Source organism: Plecotus auritus (assembly GCF_963455305.1).
Source record: "Plecotus auritus genome assembly, chromosome: 7".
Lineage (NCBI taxonomy): Eukaryota > Metazoa > Chordata > Mammalia > Chiroptera > Vespertilionidae > Plecotus > Plecotus auritus.
The window spans coordinates 160544180-160571633 of NC_137774.1; the positions used below are offsets into that span (position 1 = coordinate 160544180).

Here is a 27454-nt window from a genome sequence, read left to right on the forward strand (position 1 = left end):
GGTTACCGAGGAGGAAGGGGTGGCAAAAGAAAACCAATAGTCATCGTTACTTCTTTTTAATTGTTTAACTTTATTACTGTTGCACCATTTATACAATTACATATAATTTCAATGCATCCATTGTACATTTTTTTGTTATTTTTTTTTAATTTTTTTCCCATTTTCCAATGAGTGGTGTGTTGGTGTCTGTGACACAGGATGGAGGAGAAACTGGAACTGCAATGAACGCAGACATTTTTATTTTATTTTTTCATTTCCACTGACCAATAAACAGAACTACAGGTGCACCCAACCACTGACATGCATTAACTCGTCATGAGAAATCTAGGGAGGCTAAGTTGGATGAGAGAATGTGTGTTACTCCCAAAAATACCTGGGGAGGAGGAATGGAGTCTTGGCATGGAGATACATGTGGACAGGCTCAGTGGGCTGTCTGAAAGTTGGCATTCATCCACAAACATTTAAAAAATATCAAAAGAAGAAAGGCTGCAAATTAAAAAAGAAAACACAGAAAATACTGCTTTCATAAAGATCTGATTGCCTTGGAAGGGCCCTGTGGGCAGAATCAAACGCAACACTCCCTACTCCCCTTGCAGAAGACGGTACCCATCTTAGTGGCGGAGTACTTTCAGACATTGACCTCTAAACTCCAGGACTGATTGGTAAAGTTGACTGAAGGTATATTAGATATTTCCCCACAAAAATACTATTTGGATTCTCCCCATCCCCCCTCCCTCCTTTGATGGGACATCTTTTTCATTTCATTTCTTTTTTTTTTTTTTTTTCTTGGGCAATACATATCATTACTTCCAATTTGAAACAAGTTAGTATAGGAGAGAGACAGAGAGACAGACAGAGAGAGAGAAACAGGTTGTTTAAGCTGTGATCTCTTTTCCCATAGGCTGTCCTTGTTACTCTTTCACCGCCACGGTTTGATCGGAATTCATGGCCGGAGCCTCGGCAGGTTTGACCTCGTCTGCGGAGGCTGCGGGAGCTGCGGGGGCCTGGGCCTTGGGCGTGGAGCTGGGTGCTTCCGTGGCTGCTGGGGTCTCCTTGGACGATGGGGCAGCCTCAGTGATGCTGGGTTTTGAGTCTGAAGCTGGGGCCCCGTCACTTTTCGTTTCCTGCGAGGCAGGAGCTGCGGGAGCCTCAGTCTTTGTGGGTTCCCCTCCCTCCTTGCTCTTGTCATCCACCTTGGTGGCGGTCGCGGGTTCCGCAGGGGGCTCGGCCTCGGGAGCCTTGGGGGCATCGCTTGCGGTGGGGCCCGAGGTGGTCACCTGCTCTGCATCCTTCGGGGGCTCCGGCTTCCCCTCGGCTGCTCCCTCCGTCTGCTCAGGCTCTGCCTTCGGAGCATCCGCCTTGGCCGCGTCTGTGTCTTTCTCGCCTTCCTTGTCTTCAGGCTTGTTGGCAGCATCCTGGGCATCCTTCTCCGCCTTCTCCTCCTTGCCCTCCTTCACTCCGGGGGTCTCCCCAGCCGCCTGGGTCTCATTCTCCTTCGGGGTCCCCTCCTCTTCCGTCCCCGCTCCTTCGGCCTTCTTGTCTTTGTCCTTGGCCTTCTCATCATTCACATTGTACCCCTTCTTCTTCTTGCTCAGCTTGCCTCCCATCTTGGAGTTCTGTAACAACACAAAATAGAACAGAATGGTGTTACTTGTGGCTCTAGACCAGCCATGGGCAAACTACGGCCCACGGGCCAGATCCAGCTGTTCTATCCGGTTCTCTTGCTCTCCCCTCTGCTCCTTTACTTTGAATTTATATTAGTTCACACAAACACTCCATCCATGCTTTTGTTCTGGCCCTCCGGTCCAGTTTAAGAACCCATTGTGGCCCTTGAGTCAAAAAGTTTGCCCACCCCTGCATCTAGGCTGAATATCTGTGCCCGCCCCCCTTCCCCTTCATAGGTTGAAACCCTAACCCTCAATGAGATGGTATTCGGAGCTGGGGCCCTTGGTAGGTGACTAGGCCATGGAGGCGGAGCCCTCATGAAGGGGAGGAGTGCTGGCACAGAAGACACCCCGGAGGGCTCCATTCCCCAACTCCACGTGTCCCCACGTGAGGACACGGGGAGGAGCCAGCCATCTACAATCAGGAAGCATAGTCTGCCCACACCTTGATCTTGGGACTTCCCAGCCTCCAGAACTGTGAGAAATAAATTGCTATTGTTTAAAAGCCACTTGGTGATTTGTTATAGCAGCCAGAATGGACAAAGAAGCCTTTCAAGTATGAAAACTAAAAGGCTTCACCTTACAAAGAGTCCAGAACACTACTGAACAGTACCCTTTCAAATGATCAGTATGGTGGATTTTTTACATGTATTTTGCTAAAATTATAAATAAAACAGTGAATGGTAAATAATAATAATAATAATAATAATAATAATAATAATAAGAGCTCAGTTATGGAGTGTTTAGTCACAGCAAGTTGAGGAAATAAGCTGAGGTCAAAGATTCAGTGATTAAAGACTAAGCCTGTCAGTGATAAAGAAGTGGAGCAGTATTTGTTTCTTATCTGCCCCCCATAGCCAACTCAAATACCCAATACTGAACACAGGTACAATATGACACTAGCAGCCACTTCAGACCATAGCATAGCCAGTAAAAGACTTAGTAGTTTTAAAATGCTTTCCAGAGAAAGGGTACATTTTAACAAAGCACAGTTCACAAATTTCAAGAAAATAATCTCAAACTACAAACTTTTTTCAAATGCCATTATTCATTCATATATATATATATATATATATATATATAAACCTAAGCGACCAACCGATCAACATGACCTGCACTGACCACCAGGGGGCAGACGCTCAACACAGGAGCTGCCTCCTGGTGGTCAGTGCACTCCCACAGCTAACCTCCCATGGTCCCTCCCCCTAGCCATCCACCCTCCTACCCCCATCAGCCCCGATCGCCAGCCAGGCCGAGGGACTCCACCCATGCACAAATTCGTGCACTGAGCCTCTAGTGTTCATATAAGCACACACATCTTCAAAGAATAAAGTCAAGCAAGATTTGGTCTAGCTCATTAACTAGGATCAGCTAAAGGAAAACTATCCCCCAAGAAACAAAAAGTATAGTGTTCCCAGTTACATTTAGATTGTTAGTTGTGTCAGATTTGTATTCATTGTTTTTCAAAGTGTTTTTTGGATTAAAAGAAATAGTCCCATAGCAATATAAAATTGTCCTTCATTACCAATGTTCTGATTAGGATTCAAACTAGATATACAAGTTCAATGGTCATTAACAGCCTTGTTCACTTAAAGTTAAGTCTCCAACTTCTTAGATATATAGTGCAATATCCTCTTTCATCCCCACAAATAAGTCTGAGAGAGAGAGAGAGAGAGAGAGAGAGAGAGAGAGAGAGAGAGAGCGAGCTTTGACCTGGGCCCCAGTGAAGGTCATAAAGAGTACAGGTGGGACCATCTGATTTGGTTCCAGATCAGGGTCTACTCCTGACAAAATTATAAAGTACGCTTTGACCAGTCATTTTTAAAAAACCATCATTCATTTAAAAGAGGAAATTCGCTGTTCATTCATTATATTCCTTGAAATTATAATTCATGACAGTTAAATAACCTACATTTATTCTAAAAGTCAGGTGTTGGGTAAGAGAGTGCTAACTGAAGAATTCTGACTTTAGTCAAGACTTGTCTCCCCACTCTATGTGCTAATTTCCTGTCTGGAGAGACTTTAATAGTTGGGAGAGGGGGAAAAAAGCAATAAACCAAAAGATGTCTAAAATACTAGTTTCTATTCCCAAGAATGACCTTTATTACGGTATCAAAGAAGGAATTTCCCTTACATATCTCTTTTTTAAAAGGAGTGATTTTTGGTCATAACTGACATATGCAGTGGGCTCTATTTGACTTAATCTTTAGCTATTTCTCCCTCAGAAGTGGGAAAATCAGATGTAGAAACAATACAATTAAATCTATCTTTATCCTATAAGCCATCACAAAGGCAATAAATGAAAATATAAAGAGATAAAATAAATTAGATTGGTATTTTAAATTATAGTTAGAACTCTTTTATTGAATTCTTAATTAGCCAATATGCACAAATGGTGTTATGTCAAAATAATTTCAGCTCTTATATGTCACAATACCTAAGAAATAGAAACCCTGACAGGCCTGCCTTTAGGATGGCCTACCAATTCCATAATAGAAACCCATACACTAACTTAAGATATCACAGAATAGCAGACAAAGTGTACATTGTGAATGTAACAGGACCGCCGCGTTATGACACACACAGCATGAAATTCTATATAGCTATCCCAGAGGCTGAAAGTCATGCTGGTTTACAAACCTAAAATCTGCGTTACTAAAATTGGTTTTCTGAAACACAGTTAGGGCACTTTCTATTCTTTGTTTTAAGCCCATCTGTGATTCCTTTCTGGGTAGGAAATGATTGTATATAATCCAGTTGTAAGTAAGAAAGTGTGTTTCCATTCCTGTTTGCTTTTCGAACACAAAAAGTTAACCAACACTTCTACCTTTTGCTAGTTTTTTTGTGTTATAGTGAGGTATCAGAGGGGGGCTTATAGAATTCACCAGAACCCTGGAAAGGCAAGATAGCTGGTTATTTCCCAAGACATTATGGGTGAAAACCTTGTCTACACCCAAAGGTAAATTAAAATTATAATTTCAAATTTATTAACTGTTTCATGGGTTTAGGCACCATCCTAATCCTAAACACAGTTATTTTATTTAATCTTCTCAACAGTACCATAAGGTAGTAAATATCCCAGTAGCATCTTCCTTTTACCCAAAGGAAAGTCTAGCTGATTTCACGGAGCAGTACAAGCAAAAGGCTGAGTCCAACAAAATTAGGTGAGGCAGGAAGGCACCATCTTGGAGGTCAAAGGGAACTCCACTAAGAAGCTTGCAAATGGGCGGAGTTCTCATCTCAGGAATGTTACCCACCCGGGTCACAGGGTTGGTACAGATCTGGGATGACTCAGAACTCCAGATATTGACAAGATAATGATAAAATTCAGAACTTCACGTGCTCTCTATCCCTAAACATTTTATCACCCATTTGCCAGTGCAGCTTTGTATCGTGATCCTTAAGCAATTACAGCGCGTGATGGGCACATTTTAATTATTGTTCTCTTTTTATGACTTCTAATTTTGAAAGAAATCAGTTGGTGTAGAAAGTAGGAACTTCTAAGTTCAAAAAAAAAAAAAAAAAAAAAAAAAAAAAAGACACACTGCAACTAGTAATCTACCCTGGAAATCCCTTAAACCTAAATCTGAGCGACGGGGAAACAACAATCTTTGCATTTCTCCACATTTTGGTCATTCATCACTAGCCACAAACACCCAGACTGATGCTGACGCACTGAATTCTGTGTTGATATAATAACTAAAGTAGGAAATATCACCATTTTTACAGAGCTGTTGGGATGTGACATTTTAGAAGATTTTTCGAGGAGTTTATAAATTGGAAGAGAGCTTCAGGCCAGTTATAGGTTTTAAATGCCAACAGCTTAGCTTTGGGAATATCAACACAAGGTCATGGTGACTTTTAAGCACAGTAAGAACAAAGATTCATTAGCCTCACATAAAGGGGAGAGAGAGCTTCTCATTTTTAATAAAGTCTCCCCACCTTCCCTATATTGCTTTTTCTGAAAATCTACTTCTCTGGATACAATCTTTTTTTTTTTTTTTTTTTTACTTATGGAAACTGAAGCCAATAGTCTATCCCACAAGCTTATTTTACACCCACAGAGGCACACAAGAATGACATTATCCAGCAGAGTAGGCCTGACACCTTGACCCCATTCTGCACCAAAGCTCAAGCAACTATATTATGAATCAGGAAGTCCACCCGAATAATCTCCCTTTCTCCAGTGCTAAGAGAGGAGCCCCATTTGGCAGATGCCAATTGCTATGGTGAGTGGAGCCATTGCGCTGAATTGGTCCTAAGTAGTCTCTTTAAAGGACAGACAGTTCTGCTCCTTCCAGGAACAGAGGTTCTCAAATCCTATGACTGCTTCCAAGAGAAAACACATGGCTCACTCAGCCCCACTGCCTTTGCTTTCAGTCAAGAAAACTGCCAGTATTTTAAGATGTAGGAAGGCACAGCCCTACATACCCAGATAGTGTCTAATCAATATTTTAACCATTATAGAAGTTATTTTTATGGCTTTTCAATGAAATGGGAGGTTTCTGGAAGCTATCACTTACTGTTTCCTTTCTTTAGCCCCTGAAATATAACACTTACTAAACAGTCTAGTTGTGTGTAGGTGAGAGAGAAGGGGGGACACATTGGGACAAACGGAGTGTGAGTAGGAGAAACAAGAGCATTGTCATCACCAATTTTAAGGTTTCAGTCCTTTGAGGCAGGGCTGAGTAGTAGCATGCCATCAGGCATCCCAGAGATCTGGGTCATCGGGATAGCTTTAAAGAACCATTCTGCCTCTTGGTAGCAAGCAAAACAATTGGTAACTAACAGCCCACATACAGAATTTGAAATGTTTTGATATGTAAGCAATCACCGCTTATAATTGTTAAGTCTTCATCTTGATAGCACTTTATTGGTTATATCCATTAGCTAGTGGTACCCAAGTCTTTGGATGAAAAACGCAAACCCCCACTATAGCATTTTCCCCCTTCAGAAAAATGCAGCATTGCATAATTACAGTTTGCAGGCATTAACTATTCCAGAACCACGAGGGCATATCCTCACTGTATTCTGCCTACAATTATTACGTACTCCATGACACCTCTCCATTCTACAGTATTGCAGTGAGTAAGCAACAACAAGATTTTGTGACAATGAAAATTATTGATGTGCATTAACTGGTGTATAAAACAAAACAAGAAAATGACTGATACAGAATTTCTCCTATGATCCCATAGTTAATATGTTTATGGCTTCATATGCTATTTTTATGTCTTCTGTCTCTCACTAATAATTTCTAGGTACTTATTATGCAGGACAGTTTGAATTACACCAAGATCCAATCCATTGCCAAATTTCCACTTTGAAAATACAAACCCGGATTAATTATTTCAACTAGAAACAAGACAATATAGTTCTTAAGGATGATATCAAACAGATGATAATAAAGATCACTGCAAGTTTATAGAAAAACCCAACATGAATATGCAACAGTGTGTGTCAGAGACTAGAGTGTTATTTCTGGTTTAATGTTGCTTCATGATGTGATTAAGACAAGAAATAGTCTCCTTTTTGCTTCTGTTTCCATATTACAATCAGAAGAAAACATACCTGCCTTACAAGGATGCTGAGAATGAATCAATGTTTCTTGAAAGTTAAATATGTGGCTGCAGCATATTAACTCTACCTTGAAAAAGCAATTGTCGCTGCCAGTTCAGCGCTGCAAAGCTTCATGGGTTTATATACAAGGCAATCTATATTGATCCTTTAAAGATAACATTCAAAGTTAAAACTGACTCATGAGTTACATCTACAGACAAACTCATCACAGACAAACTGGGTTTATTAATTACTCAGGCCAAAGAACCCAAGTTATTGATCAAACTTAGCTGAAACACATGTTGCGATAAGACAAAGAGAATGAATCTTTTTTTTTCACCTTAAGGAAAGAATTTACACAGATTCTTTTCACAAAGAAAAATAAACAAATTCAAGAAATATTTTCAATAAGAATGGAGGAAAAATTAAAACATTTGGTTATGTCCAACAATTTCTATTTTCAACCAATGGCTGGCTTTTCTTCTTTTAAATGGTCAGGACTTTTATTCTAAAGGAGGAAAATGAAATAAAGACACTGTAGCCTGTCTGTATTTTTGGTATTCCTACAGGGATGTGTTCAGTCACAATGATTTGCTGTCAAGTTTCATCAATGCCTGGTTTTAATTTTCATTGTTCTCAGCATCTGATTCAGTCAAAGCGTCTATTCAGCAATTGTAACATCACCAACATTTAGATGAGAATGTCCTTTGGTGAGAGAATTGTCAATCCTGAGTTTCTGAGGCACACCTGTTAAATACCATGAGTAAAATTGTAGAGAAAACATTCTCAAGATAATTTATTCCCTTGTCACAATAAAAATGTTCACTCAGCATTGTAAAAAAAAAAAGTACTTTAAAAATGTGTAAGATATATTTAAAAAAGAGAGCACATACACTTACACTTCTATAACCCAATTTTCCCAAAAAAGTTTCATTAAGTTGACTTGGATCTTCAAGGTCAGAAAGCCCTCCAATACAATAGAAGATTAATCACAGTGACCCTTCCATCTTTCTCCTTCAAGAAAGCCCAGCTTAGCCCTATAGAAACACTGTCAGGATGTCTTTGGGGATCTCTCATCAAAATCTAACATGCAGAGTGGCCCCAAGAACTTCAGATGTTCACAAATTATTCTAGAAAAATAGACTTGATCTTAGTGGGAAAAGAACCTTTTTGAAGTGGGTACTAAATGTAAGCAATGACAGGGGATATAAGTGAGCAAAAAACTTACTCCCGTTTAGCAGAAGGGATAAGACATACAGAGACAATTAAAATTAGTCAGTTAAGTGTCATAATAGAGTGAAAAATAAAAGAGTTTTCCCAGAAGAGATGGCCTTTTGTTGGATTCATGGGATGTGGGAAAAGTTTTATAAAGAAGGTGAACTTTGAGATGGTAAAAATATTAACAGTGCTTATACCCACAATACTTATTCTGCCTAGGACTGTCCTACTGTTTAGTCTTTACATTTTTGGCCCATTAACAGTCTCATCAATCCTAAAAGGAAGGAATTATCACTATCTCCACTTTACCATGAGGGAAACTAAGACATGTTGGAGATAAATAATTTACCCAAGACCATTCAACTAGTTGCCTGAAGATGTGGGGTGAACCAAGGCACTCTGCCTCTTGAGTGAGGTCTGTTAACCATCATGGTAAAGTGCCTTAAAAATGGCAAAGCTATCTACAGATGAAGATGGGGAAGTGGAAAGTGTTTATGTCAGGGTGAACCAACAGGAAGGGTCTAATCAGGGTTATAAGAACATCCTGTTTACATTTAGGAGACAGGTGAGGGCACATTGACCTGGAGGAAGAAATGATGGAAGATCCATCTATAAAGTTTGCCTAATAGAATGCATTATGGTGGTAGAGAGCAGAAAAACAGCTCTGAAATGAGTTAAAGGGAAAAAAAAGATGTTTCAGAAATCAAGAGAGAATTTTAGAATCATCTTGAAGAAGTTATATACTGCTGCCATAAGGTTAAGAAATATAAGAACAGAAATTGTGCGATTTGATCTTGTGATGAGTTGTCCACTACTGACCCTGTAGTAACACAGGTGGAGGGGTGAAGACATATGCCTCCCTTTGGAAGGGCTCAGAGAGCATATGAAGAACCAGAAAAGAGATCCACATAAAAGACTGACATAAATGACTGTAAGCAAAGTGAAGGCAAAAGTCAAGGTTCTGGAAGACTCAGAAAGTACACCAAAATTAAGCTTGGTAAAGAGGGACATACATTTACTATACAGATGGTGGGAGAGAGAGAAAGGAGGGATGTAAATTCCATATGCACTGGTTGTTCCCAGACTCCAGGTTGGCATCACTCTCTTTCAAGTGAATATGGTCATATCTGAATTATTCCAGACCAAAGACTCACAATAGTAAATGTTAGGTCATGTGTCTTTGAAATAGTCCTTTATCTTTTTAGTACTTTACGTCTTTATTTGTCCAGTTGTTTATTGTCTCAGTTTCTTTCATATTACAACACTTAGGATTTCTCAAGTACTGGGAGGAAAAATAGACATTTCATAAACTAAAATGTTAGAGAATTACCATAGTGACCCAAAGTGAACCTGGAGAGGTCTTCTTGTGAGACGGTTTGATGTGCAAAAGTAAAGCAGATAGGCTCATCACAATACAAAGGATTTAAGAGACAAGCGAACGCACAGGTACTAGCCATGGATGCTCAGTGTAAATAGAAAAAGAGCCACACTTCTTAAGAACTCCTTTACTCTCCTTGTTCCTTTCCTTATTATGCAATCTGGTGTTGTCTTAGACAAGCCATCCAGCTCTGGTTGTTTATATCTTTATTGCTTAACCCTCGTATATTCTGTTGTATTGTACTGGGAGTTTTAGCAGTAAAATAAACCTAGCCTCACTCGAACATTGACCAAAAGCCTTTCTTCAGATTTAGTCAACATACATCTGATGACCTCGGAACAAGAATTTTGTTTTATGGTTATTAATGCACAATGGGTTCTTGATAAACACTGCAGACTCTGAAACACGCAATTTCCAAATTATAAACTTGTAAGAGTCAATACAACCAGGACTGTAAACTAAGTTATGTAAACTCAGCTTTCAGTTAGCAGCAGAAATAAGCTGGCTAAATTATAACTGAAATTTCCATTCCATTGAATGAGACCATGGCCGAGTTCCAGGGATCATCATGATGGCCAAGTCTATGGCATGGGACCCATCCCGTAAAGATGAGAAGGCAGACATTGCTATAGTCATATTGACAAGATATTTTTCCTTGAAGTTATTGTGTGCATATTGTAGAAACCAATTTTTCAAAGTCTATCTCCTGATTGGTTCTTCAGGTTTTAACCATAAAACTCTGAATTGATGCAAGCTGCTTTAAATCAGGCATATGACAGTTAGCTTGACTTTGACTATAAAAGAAGACTGAATGCAGACCTAGAGGGGAGATTTACCCCATTTAAAACATCCTGCCACATGATGCAAACACTATCAGAAAACATGTATTATTCATTCTCATCAATAGTCTAATATGCTTTTAGATTCTTCCGTGCATTCACATCATTATTTATTTGTACTTAACGGGTAGCCCTTTCAAAAGCCCTGGCTGCAGCATTCTAACATATGACTGTGTGTGAATCATCTGCTCTTCTAGTCAATAAAGTGAGTAGGTGAACCGCAACCAGCCCAGGAAATGCAAGTTGCCAAGATCACCTCTGAACCTTCCTCTCTTCCACAGACCCAGGAAACTAATGTCTTATCACTGGAACTAATTTAGAACTCTTGAGACAGAATTAAAATAAAGCACAGGGGAAAAACCTCTAGCAATTGAGATATTTTTGCTGCTTATACTAATGGACTAGACAGACCATCATGGGACTGGAGCCATAACAGACCTGCACAGTGTAGCCCATCCAACAAAGACAAATTGGCCAAGGAGAAGGCAGGGGACCCACCTATACCCAGAATAACTGCCCCTTATTCATGATGTGACCTGGAGTGAAGTCAGTCATATTCTCTCATTTGTCAATATTTTGATGCATCTGAGGAGCTGGTTAATAGTGCAGATCAGGGGTCTCCTTCTAGAGATGAGTGAGTCTAGAGCAGGTCCCCAAGAATCTATTTTTTAACAAGTTGACCAGGTAAAGCTGAGGCCTTTGGCCCATGAGCCACTCTGAGAAATGCAGACACATGGAGTTTTCAGTGACATTGAGTCAGTTGATGCTTTCGCATTATCTATAACAACTGCAGCATGAAAAACGCTTCAAAACCAATTTGTTACTGGTGGTGACAATACTGAAAACAAGCATGGAAGAACCCCTGGCTGTGTGGGACCTGGAGGTAACAGTGAGCAGAACCCCAATGGAACCTTATCAACTAATGCACCATTTAGCCTGAGTTCTCTGCACCAGAATCACAAACACGTTAGAATTACCTGGGCTTATTCTTCCTCCCAGACGCTCCCCAACAGCCAACTGCCCCCACTACCTTTTCTACCACCCTCCTCACCTCTTCCCCACCCAGCCCTCTCACTAATGCCATTATTTAGCCAAGGAAGGGGCATCACACAAGCAGCCTGCATAGAAGAACAAGTCCCCTGGCCAAAGAGCAATCCTACCAGCTGCGGAGAAGCCCCCATGCCTACATCAGGTCTGAGGTGACCTTCTTACTCCAGCAACTTCGGCCACTGGTGGGGAAACACAGTATAGTGGCTATTTGCCTCTATAAACTCCCTTTTTACATAATGTGCGGCTTCAATTGTTCAAGATTTACAGCCTGCCCTGTGAGACAATACTGTTTTCAAAAGCATCCATTTTATGTAATTAGAGTTCACATTTCAGAAAACAGGTTTTTCTCTTTCAGTTCAAATGGAACTTTGATGGCTTGCCAATGGGTTTTGAGCCCTGATCTAATATACTCTGTGGGAGAAAGCATATGGGCAATGGGGCCAGCAGGCCAAGTTCAGCTATGTGAACTTGGTCAGGGGAGTGAGCCTCAGCAATTCAACTTCACCTATAAAAGAAAAAGGAGTGGAAAGAGTTTGTTAATAGCATTAAATGGAGTATTTTCAGGAAAGGCTATGGTTCAGCTCATAATATTCGGCAAATTTTCATTGACCTTTCTTTACCTAAAATCATTTTTCTCAGTCCTATTAATATGTAATAGAGAGTAAATCTGAATTTTAAGATTAGCTAAACATATAGGTGGAACAAATTACTGTATTCAAACGGGCAAACAAATGGAAATTGATTCAATTATATTCAAAATAATACTTTCCCTACATATCAAAATCCTAGATTAGGTTAAAAATTATAATAGCCAGCTCTAGCCAGTTTGGCTCAATGGATAGAGCATCAGCCTGTGAACTGAAGAGTCCTGGGTTTGATTCTAGTCAAGGGCACATGCTCAGGTTGTGGGCGCAATCCCCAGTAGAGGACATACAGGAGGCAGCTGATAAATTTCTCTCATCATTGATGTTTCTATCTCTCTCTCCCTCTCCCTTCCTCTCTGAAATCAATAAAAATATTATTTAAAAAAATTAAAAATTATAATATCCACTATATAATCTGTAGATTTTAAAGGGAAGTAAATGTTACTAAATGGGCAAGTTCTTATAATAGTATGAACGGAGGGCGAAGATGAATGATAATCAGAAACACCAAATGTTGAGTGAGCTCAGTATATATGAAAAAACATTACATAAAACATCAAAAGGGAGAACACACCTTTAAAGCAACCTTTTGGGAAAGAGAGTCTTTTCCAAACTCTATTTCCATCTTATTTGCTTCAGGTAAATTGCGAGGTTGTGGTAAAAGGCCATCCACAATAATACTCTGTTCTGCCCATTCCACCTGTTTGGAGTTCAATCATAGTTTTAAAATTAAAAAATACCAATAGACCCTTTCCCTGAGAATATTTTATTTTTTATCTACAACTATTTAAATAGTATGTTCAAACATGAAGTAAAGAATTACCAGCCAGCCTTCCTCAATTTTAGCATAAAATTCAGGTGAGAAGTCAGCCACATCTCTATTTTTTCCCATAGGCTTAGAAAAAGCAAGTCACAAAACCACAATCTATGAGCACTTTTCTTGGAATCAGGGAACCAGCCACTAGGGAATGTGGTATTGCATTCCAAGCCACACCAATATCACCTTGGTACTGCAGTCTGGTGACAAAGTGCTAAATACCATCCCAACATGTGGAACTTAAAACAGGGTACCCACTTAAGGCCCCAACGGCATCCCTCTCAGGGTACTCAGCCACTCAATACCTCACCTGAATTACTCTACTTAGAAAAAGAATTAATACCATTCATTGGCCATGCTTTTGTGAATTTGAATCTTTAAATAATATCTGTTAAACTTGGACTTGAATCTCACCATAGCCATTATCAGCTGCTTATGTTAATCAAGCCACTTTTAACTTCCCAGTGCTTGGTTATTTCATTTGTATATAAATGGCTATAATTGTATTGCTTTGGTCTATAATTTTTAGTCTTCATACAAATCTGCAGTAATAATGTATATATTTAACTAGATTGTATTGGGCACTCAAATTCACTCATACATTTATTTCAGAAAGGCCACAAATGTCCAGGCACTGTGTTAGAACCAAGGCGCCCAATGTAATACAAGGTTGATTCTGACTTACTGACAGACCTTTCAGGTCTAAAGTGCAGGAAAACAATACCTCTTAATAATGTCAAAAGTAACAGCAAATACTAGCCTGTAGGCTAAATTCTGATAATGTGGCTTAAACTATTTTAACAAGTACACTACAACAGAAACTCAATTTATTTTGCAAGAGTTAGAGCAGAAAACACATAGGTAGGGGCCCAAATCTTTCCTAATGAGGCCTTTTGGGTTCTACTTGATGTCCTCAAATGCTTTATGTACCTTCTGAGATGAGGACCAAGGGTGGAGCTGCTAAGAGTGGGGTGCTGAATGACAAGGGTGGAAAGTCATGCTAATACCAGATAAATAAGGAAGAAGTGGAACCTCAGATGTCAATAATAGACACTTCAAGATTTGCTCAATCAGGTACAGAGTCCCTCTGCTTAGTAGATCAAGGGTCCAATCCTATGCACTCAAACATGTGGGTGCCTGCAGCTTACTGTATATAAATGTACTCTGATATGTAGGACATTGCCAAATAGAATATACCAGTGACAGCATGAGTTTTGCATAATCCTGGAGTTGTGACAGACACATGAGAAGAGGTGCATTATCTTAATAAGAAAGGCGAAGGCAAATACATCGCCCATGTAAAACAGAAGGTGGAAGTGAAAGATGTGTTTAATATGACAAACTACCTGACTTATCCAAGCTGGCAAATTCAACCTCAGTAGAGATTCTGAGGGTTCCACTCATTCCCGCCACCAACCTTGCCCTCCCACAACTTCCTGTTACAAATTACATTTCCTGGTTGACACTAGGCATCAGTGTGGGGCAAGAGATTTCAAAACACACAGTAGCCTCAGACTGGCCAAGATACCACAGGTTCCATATGACTCTTAGATGTAAGGTGAGAATAGAATAAAAGCGTGGAAGGCAATACTAAGCTATGACTCATGAGTCTCTTTTACTGGTAATGGAAAAAAACCTAGTGAACTTATTTTAGGTGAGTAAATTGTTTTACTATGTCATTCCCACCAGTCCTAATACAGATTAACTTGAACCAAAGGGGAAAAGCATCTTGGTTAAAACAGCATCCCCTAGCTTTTTTTTTATTTTTTACAGAGAGGAAGGGAGAGGGATAGAGAGTTAGAAACATTGATGAGAGAGAAACATCGACCAGCCGCCTCCTGCACACCCCCCCACTGGGGATATGCCCGCAACCAAGGTACATGCCCTTGACCGGAATCGAACCTGGGACCTCTCAGTCCGCAGGCCGCCGCTCTATCCACTGAGCCAAACCAGTCAGGGCCATCCCCTAGCTTTTATGGCTGTACACCTGTCCCTCACATCTCTGGCCCTACAAGGATTTTCTACAAAACAAAGGAATTGAGCTATTTCATCTCAAAAATCCCATGAGTCTAAAACACTAATACAATATACGCCAACATAGAAAATTGCATGTCCCAACCTATTTACATGTTAGCAACAATGGGTTCAAATAAATAGATAGATATGTCTTTGGTCAGAACAAATCAAATCTGTCCCTTAAGTCAGTTGGAAGGTTAAAAAGCAGCAGAGGGTAAACTGAAATTACAGAAAACCACCCATAAAAGAGGGTGCATTTATTAAGATAAAGATCAGTTGCTTCCTTTGATGTCAAGGTGTTATTTAATGAAATGAGGAAATCCAACATAGTGCTTTAAATTGTATTCTTTCCATTTCTATGTTGGGTTTCTTACTAATTTAAGCCTAAAATGTCTTAGGGAGCACTACCAAGCACAGCGGATAGTAAATATTCTTTATTCTAAATCACCATTTGTAGGCACTTGGATGGAATTAGAGAACATTATGCTAAGTGAAATAAGCCAGTCAATGAAAGAAAAATACCACATGATCCCACTCATTTGGGGATAATGAAAAACATTATAAACTGATGAACAAAAAGATAGTTACAGAGGCAGTAAAGCATCAAACAGACTGTCAAATTACAGTGGTAAGGTTAGGGAGAGGTGGGGGAAATAAGAGATCAACTGAAGGACTTATATGCATGTATATAAGAGTAACCAACGGATGCAAAACATTGGGGGGTGAGGGCATATATGGGAGTGGGGTGGGGGTCGGGGGCAATGATAAGATATGTACACATGTAATACCTTAATAAAAATTTGAAAAAATAAAATAAAATAAAATAAAATAAAAAAAAAAATAAAAAAAAAAAAAAAAAAAAAAAAAAAAAAAAAAAAAATAAATCACATGATTCAGTCTGTGGTAACTTGAACATGGGATCTGCAATTCATATCGAATTAAAATCTGAGAAATAAATATAATTACCCAAAACTCTCATTTAGTTTATTACATCCTGAAGATCCATGGCAAATTGAACATTTTATCGACTGATCTCGCTTTCCTTATGCACACAATTTATTCCATTTATAACGTAGCTTTGAAAGGAGACTATCTTAAAATCCTAACCATCCTCTCAGTCAGGCAAAAGTGACTCTTTTTACCTGGGAATTAGTGAAACTTGACTGTCGTAGATGACTATCATAGATTCATAGGGTTCCCCAAACCCAGCCAGGTCTTCTCAGCTCCCCCAGTCAATCTAACTTCAAAAGACCTTTTGCAGAAGCAGAAGTATTTTATTTCCTGTAAGTCATGAGGAGAGCTAAAGGTCAAACAGATAAACACCACTCAGCAGCAGTGAGAGGTCCATTCGCTAAAGGTGCATCCTGTGTTATGGCAGCCTCCCCGGGAGGGAAAAGGCGCTTCTAAATGAACACAAAGGAGGAATTACAATTATTTTAGCAAACATTTGCTTTTTCCATGCAAATGAGAACTGCCAAAATGAAGACAGAACCTGATTATGATTCTTCCACAAATTAATTATGCTCATTTGTCATCATCTGCACTGATTTGCACACCAGGTGCTGAAGTCCTCCTAGTTTGTTCTTTTATGAGATAAAAGGTATTGCCCCCAAAAATCCAATCTAATTCCTATTACCCAAAACTCAACTACAGTAGAAATGCAGATTTGCAATTTGAACATATCAGGAAACTAGAAACATGAAAATTCCACTTAGCATGTTTTTTTAAGATTGCTATACATATCTATATAACACAAATAATAAACACCAGATAATACTGAAGGATTTTTCTACTCCATAAAGCCTCCTGAATGTGCTATGTCTTATCACTGGTGAATAAGATGCATGAAACTTCTCTGATAATTTGAGCAGCTAAGCTTTCTCTGAGCCACAGATTCCAGTCTGTAAACCCCACAGCCGTGCGCATTCATGGTGATCAAAGCAAACACACAGCTCAGCTTGGAAGTCAAGGCTCGCTGTGATTTCAGGGCTGGTTTGAAAGATATCTATTATGTTGAGACATTTGGGAGAATCTTGATAACTCAGAATTCCATCCAGACTACACAGGAGAAAATAAAATAGAAATGGGGAATCAAAGTTCATACTTGGCCACTGTTCTCCAGAAAGTGTCCTTACAGTCATAAAAAAAAAATACTATACAAATAAGTTGATGTTAAAAACAATATTAGCTAGATGTTTTTAGTCCTGAAAAAGAAGAAGAAAAATGGACTATTCTCACAATTTTGTCAGATGATTTTCTTGCAGGATTAAAAGCAGAAATTCTAGAATCTAGCTTCCTTTTGGACCAGGGTGTCAGCAAACTGGGCCACCAGTTTTTGAAAACAAAGCCTAATTGGGACACAGCCAGGCCCATTCATTTACATAAAGCAGCTGCTTTCATTCCAGAGTTGGTAGTTGTGACAGAAATTGTCTGGCTGGCAAAGCCTACCATGGTTTCTACCTGGTCCTTCAAGGAAGGTCGCTGACCCCGTCTAGAACCCTAGATGAACATACTTAGCTAGCGACTCATTTCCTCCTGTCAGATGACGGTCTGATTCAAATCTAAGCGATGCTGCAAAGATTAGTCAGGCTCTTTTTGGTTTGCAGCAATATCATCAGTAAAAAAGAATGTCACATGGGAACGTTTTAAGATTACGAACAAGATAGTTTCTTTTTTTTTTTAATTCTTATCGCCTACTCTGTGTATTCTGACTGCCTGAGAGCAAAGAGACTTAGGTTGTTGTAATATCAACACAGCACTTACCACGACAAAAACTCTAATCTCTCAGGAGACATGATGCCATAGCACAAAATCCAGACCAGACCCAAAAAATGTTGCTTGGGTTCCAAGCCAGCATTCCATCCCTTTCTGCTGCATGGCAGAGAGTGAGTTGCCTAACCTATGTGCGCCTGTGGTTTTTTTTTTTTTTTTTTGTGTGTGTGTGTGTGTGTGTGTTTCATAAGCATAAAATGGAGATGATAATAACTTTACATGAGACAGAATTTATAGCAATCGAATAAGATAATGAAGACTACTTCAATGCTCCTCTTGAGCCAAGGGTGTGCTCTTGTGGCGTCCTTCAGATTAGACTGCGCCTGACCTTCTCTGAAGTTAAAGTGCTCATCTTTGTGACACTTTCATAATATCAACAACAGTCCAATGGTGAAAGGGAAGCTAAAGAAAACACAGCTGTTCCTTCCCTGTAACTATCCCCAGACCTGTCGTTTTCAAGCCCAACCTAAGCTCACTCTTCTATCCATGACTTCCTTCAAAGGTTCACGGAGCATCACCCTCAGGTCCACGTCAATTCAGTCACCTTGCTTTTCCTAGGACATACACCCACTTGCAGTTTTAAGAGCCTTGTAAGATGCTGAACATCCCTTTGTCTAATGTCAATAGCTTATTTATAGTCATTTCCTAAGCTTCAGACTTCTACCACGTGTAATAACACTGACCCAACATGGACATCCCTTGGGTACTTCAAATTCAAGGTTTTCCCATGTGGGCTCATTGCTGCCTTTCCCACCTACCTAAATCTATTCTTTCCTGTATTACCATCCAAGAAACCAGAATCACCACCCGCCCTATTGCCTAGGCAGGAATACGAGGGCCTTTTGTGGACCAACCTACACAACCACAACCACCACCACCACCACTCTCTCATCCAATTGCTTATGTCCTTCTTCCACTTAAAATCCATTCATAACTCCACTTCTAGGTGCTGGCAAATAAGATCTAATGTGTTGCATGTGCTTCTAAAGGAAGACAGCTTGGAGCTCCAGCAGCCATTTGAACCAGAAGGACAGACATCAATACTGAGAATGGAAAGACAGGAGCCTGGTTCCTTGACAACACCAGAGAACTGCCACATCAGCCCTGGAGCCCATCTCTGGGGTGTCAGGTAAAAGAGAATTACACTTCTCACTCATTTAAGCCTTTAAATTTTGGATTTTTTTGTTCTGTCTACACAGCAACAATATTATCAGAGAGTAAATTTCTCAAAACCACTCCTCAAGCAACAAAAATTTCAGGTTCAAATGTCTCAATACAATAAGCCATTCTTATGAATCCCCCCAGCTCCATGACCATCTCTCAAAAGCATACATTTCTCAATTATTAGTGTTCAGACTATAATACTATTTAAAAATGCCAAGTCTGCAGTGATTTTTCCACATAAAATATTATTGATGCTGTAAAAAATAAATAGTAACAAAGATTTAAGTTGATTTTTAATACTGACTGTAAAGTCAATGCAGCTAATCTCACAAAGAATAGACAAGTTAATCAAAGAACACACTTTCTATAAAGCCAAACATTTTTATAAAGAACAAAGTGACTTTTTATAGTCAAGAACACAGTCAAATTAAAAGAGGTATATTTTAATATAGGTGGGCAAAACAGCTCTAGCAAGAGCCTTGGCAATTAAAAACAAAACAGACCCTAAAAACACGTTTGAATGAGAGACCTTAGGGATGGTCAAGAAAAAAGATTTGGATCAAGCTGTGGGCTGAAGAAAAATGAATGAGGAAGCTCAAAGCAAGCAAAGATATAGAAATGTTAGTATATGAAACAGGAGCCATTCATAGAGAACATGATAGAGTCTAAATGTGGGGTGGGGAACATCTGGCCCCCGGGCCCTATAAGGCCCTCGATATCGTTTGGCCTGGCCCTGCCAAGGCATTAGGGATGAGTTAATTGCTTATTTGACCAAATATAGCAGGCTAATTTTCAAGTTGATAATTTTGTATGGCCCATGAATGATGTTATAAATATCCAAATGGCCCTTGGCAGAAAAAAGGTTCCCCACCCCTGGTCTAAATTGAAGTTTAAAAAGGGAGAGAGGCTGTGTGTACAAGTGGTTTTATGTAGGGTTAGAAAAATGTCTGATGCGAAAGTGCCTCAACATTGATAGAATGAGACGAAAGGTCTTGTGGAAGTAGTAACTGAATCTGGCTATTCAAATTCTGAGTCAGATAATCACATCCTCCAGACTGCTGCTAGCCCCACAGCTCAGGAGGGAAGTCCCAGCGGAAGGTTCTGAACAAGGCGGTAGCTAGGGCTGGCTGCTGCAGGGATATACAAGAGGAGCACGTGGCTTCTCACCTTGGACCAAATTTTTTTCTGAGTTAAGAACGAGGCTTGGGGAAGGCTGACATGTACTGTACCCCATCCAGGTCTGACCTGCCCATCCAGAGGTGAAGGACTTGCAAGGCCAGCAACAGGAATGGTTCCTGGCCTAGGCCCAACAGGCCTGGGGCAATGCTCTGTGCTCACAAGGACCTGGGAAAGTCTAAAAGTTTGGGATCTTCTAAATAAAACAGTGCTTCCAAAATACAAAAAGAAAACCTCCAGATTTTAATTAGCAGTGTTGCAATAGACTGAATGTTTGCAAACCAGCCCCCTCTCCCCCCAGTTTATATGTTGAAACCTAATCCCCAATGTGATGGTATTTGGAGACAGGGCCTTTGCAAGGTGTTAGGTCATGAGGGCAGAGCCTTGATGAATGGGATTAGTGCTCATATAAAATAAAACAGGCCCCAGAGAGCTCCCTGCCCTTTTCACCACCACTGACATTACAGCAATACTCAGTCCTCCAGGAACCAGAGAGGCCTCACCAGACACCTGAGCTGCTGATGTCTTGATCCTGGACTTCTCGGCCTCTGAAGCTCAGTAAAATTAACATTTATTAATGTAAGCCACCCACTGTATGGTATTTTGTTAAAGAGCATGAACGGACTAAGGTATGTGTCTACAGTAGTAGTTCTGCCAATGAGCTTCTACAGCTCAACACCTACAGATTTCTAGTTGTGCAAGTTATCTTTAACTTGTGATTTCAGTGTTTTAATGTTTAACATGATGACGAGGAAGGCCTCCATAATTAAGAGGCTCCAGAGTCCATGGAATGGTGGTATGTGAATAGGAAAAAGTAACTGAGGAGACCTAGAACAAGAGCAACAACGTGTAAAAGTGCTTTAAAACGTACAACAAGGTGCAACTGCAATGTGACATGTATTTTTATTAATGATTTTTATCAACATCATGGTGTTAAGAGATATCCAGCCCCCATAAACATGCTTGGTTTAGGATGGCATGCTATACTGCGGACTGAAAACTAGTCACACCCTACAGTGGACACGTTGCCTCCTTCTTCCGAGTTTGAAAGAACACTGCTGTGTCTGAACTTGGTCAGCAGCTGAACTTGGTTTTATTAGTCCTTAAGTTTATGCAACGAGAATGTTCAGTTGTGGAATAAACATCGAACTGCCCTTATGGTGATGATTACCAAACACCACCATACCCCCAGAGTCATGCCAGCTCAGCGCGAGCTGAAGTAGATCTTTTTTTATTGGTTCTGCTGAAGTGTCCTCCCATTTAAATTTACACATCAGACTCAATCACAGAATTAATGCTACATATGCACCAACATTCACAAATAATTTTTAGTTGCAAAATCCTCATCTAGCACACACAGCAACAGTTTATGATGAAAAAACAATCTTTTATTTTAAAGTATGACACAATTGTTTTCACATCAAATCAGCAGATCCAGTTCATAACGGAGGCTGCCCTGGCATGCACACTTATTGGTCACTTTCTCCAGATAATAGACACTGGATGTGAACTTGGTCCTTTCATTGCAACAGTTTACAAATAGCAGCTCAATGTAAGTGAGTGCCAGAGAGATGGCTGCAGTTAGAGCTGAAGCGAGAATTCAGAGAATATGACTACAAGCAACCATATAAACTATATTTACTAGAGTAGTATGAAACCATCTGTTCCCGATCCCACAGCTGGAGTATTTGAGTGTTTGGACTGAAATCATCATAAGCAACAAAGACAGAGGAAGCCTCATGACCCTGGGGCGGCAGACCAGTAAATGCCTAAGAGCTTCATGGTGGCCCAGATGCGGAGATTTCTCTGCTCACTGGTTCCCCCTTTTCCAGGAAACAGTGGGGAGCCGCTAACGAGACTATGCTCGATATTTTCCAAATCCTCTGCAATACATTTATCCCCCAATTCCCATAGTACGAAGCCCACCACGTCTTGTGAGTTAAATCTGAAACACTAAATCAAGTTACCAAATCCATCTACTTTACTCCTGCCACTGTCTTATACTAAAAGGGATCCGATTTCTTAAGTTTGACTGGGGGTTGGTCCATCAAAGGCAAACTTCGTGCTAGCCCAGGAACTTTATGTGGGCCACATCAAAGGTGATTCCCAACCACTGGTGCTGTTTGAAACAGCATTTGTGTTAAGAATTACAGCTTCGGATCCGTTTCAAAAGCCTGAAAATATATGGCACACACATCCATTGGGCAGTATGGTATTCAACTGATTTCTACTGTAGTTGAAAGAATACACAGTAACATTTATGCTTTCCTATCCCCTAAACTAAATGAAAACATCACAGCAACATAACATAACTGTGTATGTGAAGTCAGGAGCCACAACCTTTACCACCTATCTCATGGAAGGGTGGAGGCAGTATGCTACAGGTGTTCCAGAATGTTCTTTCCTCCTTTACACACATGATCCACTTTCTCATACTTCCGTTTTAAGGAAGGTGCAAATTTATGGGGATGGGAAGGTTTATAAAAACATCACTTATTTAAAGATATGCCCTCCTCTCTCAGCCCCCTCCCCTGCAATATTTCTTTTAGAAGGAAAAGGGGGCTTGCCTTTTGTTTAAGTTGTTTTTCCTAAAGTTCTAGTCCACAGGATATTAAAAAGCTGAGCAAATATGTACTATTACAAATAATGTTAGTCATTTTTGCTGTTTATAGGTTTTTAAACATCTTATTGATAGTCATAGAGACATAATAAATACTTACAATCTCTTAATCGCCCTTAAATTAAATTAGAAGTCCTGACTTGAGCATCTATTAAGAGAAAAAGTTATCACACTATAATTGTCAATGTCATTATAAATTTGTCCAAACCCATAGAATGTACAAGACCAAGAGTGAGTCCCAATGTAAACTATGGACTTGGGGCGATTATGTGTCAATGTGGATTCATGGATTGCAACAATGTCCCAATCTGGTGGGGGATGTTTGTGGGGGCAGGGGGGGCGGGGAAGCTGTGCACCTGTGGGGCAGAGGGTGTATGGGAAATCACTGTCTTCTGTTCATTTTTGCTGCTTTCTTTTTAAAGTCTATTAAAAGAAAGAGAGAGAGAACACCACAGAATCATTTTTACCCCCATACATGGCAGATATGGGTGTATATTCAAGTTTCTCCCTCTCCTGCTTTTCTATTAACTGAGTAATCAATCACATATAAAAGAAAAAAAAAAGAAACTACGATTACACTGTGGTTGATAGTAATCACTGAAACTATGAATGGCGCATCAAAGGATGCCTTCTTACTCTTTGGAGCAGCATAGTGAGGTAGTGCCTTACTGCGATGTTAGTCCTTTCTGTCACTCAAGAACCATAGAGTGTGAGTGAATGAGGGAGGCCTTTTCTTCCAAGCAACCAACCACTCAGGCTTAAAATGCAGCACACCTCAAATTTTGTGAGGAAATCACAGTATGGTTCAATATCTCAGTCAAGAGTCCCCTGACTTAATATTTTTAAAAAGCTTAAGTTTGAATCTCAGAAAACCCCAACTTTGCATTACTGTCTCCATGTAGTAGTTTTGCAGCCTTGTCTGTCCCCAAATCCATCAGCTCCTGGTGGGTCAGTGGGTCAGGAGCCTTTGTTTTGTTTTGGTGAACTGACCCACAGACTGACACCCACCCAGTGCAGTCCAAGGGACTGGAGAAGAAGGCGTCTGGGAGCCTGTGGCCCTCGGGAGCTCACAGGAAGAGCCATCACTGTGCACGCTGGCTCTGCTCCAGTTCTGGAACTGATCCTATGAAAGCTTCAGAATCTCTCATTCATTTCCAACAAACACAACTAATGCATGGCACTTATTTTTAAAAAGTCAAAGAAAAGTTACCCTAATTGGAAGCAATAAAGTAAGCTTTTTTATTAACTGGGAACAATGCAAACAAGTTAAGAGCATGGAATGTGGACCAAGAAGGGCTGTGTCACACTGGTTACGTGACCCGTTGCTTATTTCCCTGTGCCAAAGCTTCCTCATTTGCACAATGGGGTAACAGCTGTACCTACCTCATCAGCTTGCTGCATCTCAAAATGTTAATCTTTGTAAAGCTCAAGAACCCTGCTTAGTACAGGGTAAGCCTGTGTTCAGTAAACTAAAAGGTAGGGTTTTCTGCAATTTGTAATTAAAAGAGATTACAAAATGTTGTGAAATGTCATTTTAAAAATAAATCTCTGCATAGTTTCACCTTCCTTGTAACGATTGTTTTATGTTTTCAACTTAGTTCAAAATCACAACCATCGCCAAAACCGGTTTGGCTCAGTGGATAGAGCGTCAGCCTGCGGACTGAAAGGTCCCGGGTTCGATTCCGGTCAAGGGCATGTATCTTGGTTGCGGGCACATCCCCAGTAGGAGGTGTGCAGGAGGCAGCTGATCGATGTTTCTCTCTCATCGATGTTTCTAACTCTCTATCCCTCTTCCTTCCTCTCTGTAAAAAATCAATAAAATATATTTTTAAAAAAATCACAACCATCCAGGCTTTTTATTTAGTAGAGTCTTTGAAAACACATATCTCTTAACAGTTCCAACTGCAGGACTATAGATTGAAAAAGAGAAGACAAACACCACTACCCTACAGGGCTGGCATTTCCAAAGACCTGACTACCGCCGGCGGCGGTTACCAGTAAAGAGGACTTTGAATAAGCACAAATTCACAGATTTGGGAGAACTCTGGACTAGAAGAGTTTTGCTTCACTATTTGAAGCTTGTGTTTTCAACCACAAGAGGACATTATCAGATGCAGATATGCCATACATGGAAATTCCTAACTGGGTACCAACTAGGATCAACCTGATGTTGCAAGGCCCTAGGAAGATCATGGAAGCTGTAACTAAGATCATGGAAGCTGTAACTAAGATCAATAACTTGGGCTGTCTCAACACATCTTGCAGGACAGTGAGGCCCAGACCCCGGGGGGGGGGGGGGGAGGTCAATGTTATCATCAAATATACAACCTTCTGTTACCTGTACAGTAGTCCCCACTTATTCACAGTTTCACTTACCCACAGTCAATCGTGGTCTGAATGTATTAAATGGAAAACTTCAGAAATAAACAATTCGTAAGTTAGAAATTGTGCGCCATTCTGAGTAGCATAATAAAATCTCACTGTCCAGCTCAGCCCTACCCAAGACGTGAATCATCCCTTTGACCAGCACCTCCCCATCCCATTAGTCACTCAGTAGCCCTCAGGTTATCAGATCAACCATCTGAGTATCGCAGTGCAGTGCTCGCGTTCAAGTAACCTTTACTTTACTTAATAATAGCCGGAAGCACAGTGTTGTGATGCTGGCTGGCACTTTGGATCTGCCAAAGAGAAGTCATAAAGTGCTTCCTTAATGTGAAAAGGTATAGGTAGCCTCTGAAGTTTCAGGCATCTACTAGGGATCTTGGAACATATCCCCTGAGAATGGGGAAGGAGGTGGGGATGACTACTGCACTAATGTTGACCTATTTTACTTGGACCCTGATTTTGGTGACTTCAAAAAATAGTTGACAAAGAAAAAAACAAAGTGAATGAGGGGACTTTTCACATATGCCATGCCTTCTTTCAGAAAGAGCTAAAGACAGTGTGTGCTATTTGGTCAAGTTTGATAGATTATTCAGGGAGGGATAAGGATTTGTGTAGCTTTACTCCCCAACTCATTTATGTGTTATATTGAATGAGCCAGCTAAAGTGGTTTCTTAGAGGGCTAAAAGGAGCAACACTAAATCAATACTCATTTTCTAGGCACTTACAAGGGAGCTGGGCAGTCCTCAATTGAGTGGAAAGATACTTAAAAGCTTACCAAAGATAATCACATTTGAATAGAAAGCAAGAGATTAATAGCTTACCCTCAAAAAGCAATTTACACATATTCTTTGAAAAGTCATTGTCATATCAATATTTAAAGACAATCCATAATGAGTCCTATTTAAATAGTCATAGCATTCCACACTTCAGATATTGACCAGGAACTATGAACAGTTCACAGTGCTGGGCAGTAGGATAACAAATTGAAGATGGTGTGATGCAGGAAGAACAGGTGGCAGCAGATGAAGAAGAAAAGATGGGTCAAGTTCAGGTGCTATGATGGCGGTGGCTACATTCAGTTGAGACTATTTGGGGGCCAGGCAAGCATTTTACTCCAGGCTTCCATGGTTTCTATAGAAACCCTGACCTTAGAGTATCAAATGCTCAACACAGACTAATAAAGGTTTCTGCACACGGTTCTAAGGCTTGACATTAGTCTCCATTAACACTTAACTACATATTTCATCAAATAAACATCAAATTAGTTCCAAGATAAACATCGGTAGGTGTGAGTTGAAAGGGAGAGCAGGGAGGCTCAAGCTTCTTCGGTTTCTTTGAAGTTTTATTTTGGTTTCAATAAAAACTCAGCTAGCCAGCTATGGAAATTGAGTGGGTTGAAAATGGTGACCAGTTTTCCTGGACAGGAGACTAAGATGATGGGGAGATCCAAACGAGCCTGGAATGACTGCAGAAAGACAGTCCAGTGCTGTTCTCAACAAAGAGGGCAATTTAAATGGAGAAGAAATAGAAAGGCACCTGGGCAATAGGGTAGGTGTAATTCACAAAAAATATTTCAAGTTCCAAACCAAAGAAAGTGTCTGTGGAAGTGTCAAACGTCCCAAGGAAAATGTGACAGTTAAAGACAAGAATCCCCCAAATAAGCTCCTATATAATTAAATAGCCTCCACACACACATCATGGTCCGTACTACTTTGGTGACACTATAAGGAGCCTGACTTTAGAAGGCAACACCAGGGAACATGTAAGGTCCAGGGAACAGGATCCTCATTTACACCCCTCACTTCCAGAGCTCCACACCTGGAATGCCTGTAAGTCCATTCAACCACAGGCTGAGGCAGTCTTCCTTCTTCAAAATAAAAACCATTCAAGTCACTAGTGTTAAGAACAGATGTTTTGTCTGTGTTCTCATCCCAACAGCAGTCCAGATGGGCTCAAGGAGGGTTCTTGATGTCCCTGTCAGACAGCCTTCCTGACATCTGTCTTCCTTACACCTCCATGGAGAATTCTTGGTTGTTTACCACAGCCTGGGCTGGAAGATTCCACTAACAAACTTTCAAGATATACAGAAAAATTACAGCTTTTGAAAATTTCAGGGGAATTACACAGCAACACAAGCAGCTCCTTGTTAATA

At 40.2% G+C, this 27454-nt stretch overlaps 1 protein-coding gene across 1 annotated transcript in view; it reads right to left on the bottom strand.

Annotated features, from left to right (window-relative positions):
* Positions 1 to 217: 217 nt before the first annotated feature.
* The window catches only part of BASP1 (brain abundant membrane attached signal protein 1), a 44813-nt gene continuing 17576 nt past the window's right edge, over positions 218 to 27454 (bottom strand). Inside the window, exon 2 of the mRNA XM_080680052.1 lies at positions 218 to 1616. Coding sequence (XP_080536178.1) covers positions 912 to 1607 — 696 coding nt within the window. The 5' untranslated portion in view covers positions 1608 to 1616 and the 3' untranslated portion in view covers positions 218 to 911. The remainder of the gene's footprint in view (positions 1617 to 27454) is intronic.